This window comes from Silene latifolia, chromosome 8 (genome assembly GCF_048544455.1).
Source record: "Silene latifolia isolate original U9 population chromosome 8, ASM4854445v1, whole genome shotgun sequence".
Lineage (NCBI taxonomy): Eukaryota > Viridiplantae > Streptophyta > Magnoliopsida > Caryophyllales > Caryophyllaceae > Silene > Silene latifolia.
The window spans coordinates 102951829-102954332 of record NC_133533.1 but is presented as its reverse complement, the minus strand read 5'-3'; the positions used below and the strand labels follow the sequence as shown (position 1 = coordinate 102954332).

The following is a 2504-nucleotide window of genomic DNA, read 5'->3' as shown; positions in this document are numbered from 1 at the left end:
CTCATAACCAGCTCTAGTAACGTCCTTCACTGCGTTTAATGACCGGACCTAGCTGTGGTCGGCCTCTTAAGGTCCGGTACTAAGTGGCAATAAACTAATACGGAGTAATATTTTGACAATTTGTGATAATATTCATGAACAAATTTTAAATTTCTAACAAGTGTGGACGTGTGGTCCTAGCACACTTCCCTTATAGGGTATGAATCAACCTTAGAGCATTAAAATTTTGCTCAAAAAAGTGACAAACGTAAACAAGACAACTATATATAAGCATAACATTTCCAAACCAAAAGGAAACAAAAAGATCATATTATGTATTATTTCATATATTCTAATTAGTTGTTGGCTTCCCTCTCCTTGCTCAATTTTTATTACTTATTAGAAATACCATTTTCCACTTCCCTCTCCTTTTCTCTCTCGTTCATCCTTGACACAAAAACAATTAACACGAAGATCGAGGGTGATTCGAGATGGGAAGGAGTCCTTGTTGTGTCAAAGAAGGGTTGAACAAGGGAGCTTGGACCGAAATGGAGGATAACATTTTGATCGAGTATATCAAGGTTCATGGCGAAGGAAGATGGAGAAATCTCCCTAAGAGGGCAGGTATGTTATAATTAAGAAGCTATAGAAAGATCGTGGTATTAAACATCGGCTGCAGTCTTGATCCCAGATCATAATTCATTTATCTAAAGCCAATTTGTTCTATATGGTCGCGATAACTTTCAAATTTATACTCCGTACTTGTTATTTTAATTAGAGGATTATATAATCTAATCTATGTTGTTGTATCATGAATATGCATGACCGATACTATCTTAAAATATGGTCTTAGGGTATCGACCATTACTTTTTTGTGTTACGTTTTTTTACTGGTGACGAAATGATGGTCGATACCCTATATTATATATCCGGAGTAGGATGTTCTTACAAAATCTAAAATTGGCTTGCTTATAATTTAATAGGATTGAAAAGGTGTGGGAAGAGTTGTAGATTGCGTTGGTTGAATTATCTTAGGCCAGATATCAAGAGAGGCAATATAACACCCGATGAGGAAGAACTCATTGTTAGGCTCCATAAGCTTCTAGGAAACAGGTTTGTAATAATGTCACCCCATCTAATATGTTACTCCCTCCGTCCCCTAATCATTTGTTTACTACCTTTTATTGAAATACCTCTCACATAAAAAAAAAAAGATAAAACAAATGAATGGGACGAAGGCAGTACAATTTCAGTGATTATTCTTATGTAGCTTTAATTTACATATCATCCAATTCAAAGTCGATTACAAAAAAAAAAAAAAAGTACATATACAAGAATTTTCGGTCTCTTGTGGGTCCTAATTCATAAGAAAATTTCATGTAAGTTTGATTTGGTATCAATTTTTTGTGAAATTGTGTATTGTGTGTACGCTAGGTGGTCGTTGATAGCGGGAAGGCTGCCGGGACGAACTGACAACGAGATTAAGAATTACTGGAATACTAATTTGAGCAAACGATTGAACCAACAACAACATTATAATCAAGCACCAAGTAACCTTGTCAAGTCACCCCAAATCAAAAAACCGCGAAGTTGTCCTAAGAAGAAGAGTTCACAAGCCACATCCGAACCCAAATCAACCACACCACAAACCGAATCCAATGTGGTTAGAACCAAGGCGGTCCGGTGCACCAAAGTTTTCATTAACCCACAACCCCTACCAAGAAATGATAATGCTAACAATAATGTCATTAATTATAATATGGTTACACCACCAAGCTCAAGGGATTCAAGTGGTGATTCTTCAACTAGGTTTGATGATCAAGAACATGACATGCCATCCGATCTACTACTCGACACTTTTACAAACATGGGTGAATTCCATCTAGTATCCGACCTTCTAAATTCGGATTTTTCGGATGGTTTTTACCTTAGTAATGACTCTAATACTACAAATGTCCATGATCTATCACCTACTTCTCCTGATCATGACTTTGTTTTCACTCAAGAGTTGCTAGAGGATTGGCTTGGAGATGAACAAGCTATTGACTTTGGGTATAGACAAATTCCTTAGTTGTTTTTTCTTATTTTTGCTTTATTTTGTTTGACTGATCAAGTAGGTTTTCCTCTTTTGTTTGATTAATAATGTTGCTTGAGCATTTAGTCTTAGTTTAGTGAAGAACAATTTGTTTTCTTGGATTATTGCATTAGGCCATTACGTATGTACAAGTATAATGGTAAATAGATAGGTTCTTGCTTTTCTTAAAAGTCTTTCCTTGCAAATTTGGTGCAATGTTTTGGTATAATGTCTTTACTCACATAGAAAACTACATCGGATATATAATAGTTAGAGTCTAAATTCGATGATCTTGGCACTCCAATCACAAGCTTAAATTTTTGGTTGTGATGGTTTCTTCACATGGTATTAAAGCTAATATGACTATAAGGTCACAGGTTCAAATCTCACGCACCCTTACTTCTAAAGTGGAATATTAGCAACAGACATGAAAAGGTCTGCCATTGCATCC

General features: G+C 35.7%; 1 protein-coding gene across 1 annotated transcript; it reads left to right on the top strand.

The window, feature by feature from the left end:
* The first annotated feature begins 292 nt into the window (after positions 1–292).
* On the top strand, positions 293–2244 carry LOC141597158 (transcription factor MYB1-like). The gene is made up of 3 exons (XM_074417516.1): positions 293–603; positions 963–1092; positions 1414–2244. Exons 1-3 carry the CDS (start codon positions 471–473, stop codon positions 2048–2050), a joined length of 900 nt encoding a protein of 299 aa, XP_074273617.1. The 5' UTR covers positions 293–470; the 3' UTR covers positions 2051–2244.
* The last annotated feature ends 260 nt before the right edge of the window (positions 2245–2504 follow it).

Coding starts and splice junctions, on each gene's coding strand:
- LOC141597158 (XM_074417516.1), top strand. CDS start 471: ATGGGAAGGAGTCCTTGTTGTGTCAAAGAAGGGTTGAACAAGGGAGCT. Junction 604..962: donor AAATCTCCCTAAGAGGGCAG/GTATGTTATAAT, acceptor ATAATTTAATAG/GATTGAAAAGGTGTGGGAAG. Junction 1,093..1,413: donor CATAAGCTTCTAGGAAACAG/GTTTGTAATAAT, acceptor TGTGTACGCTAG/GTGGTCGTTGATAGCGGGAA.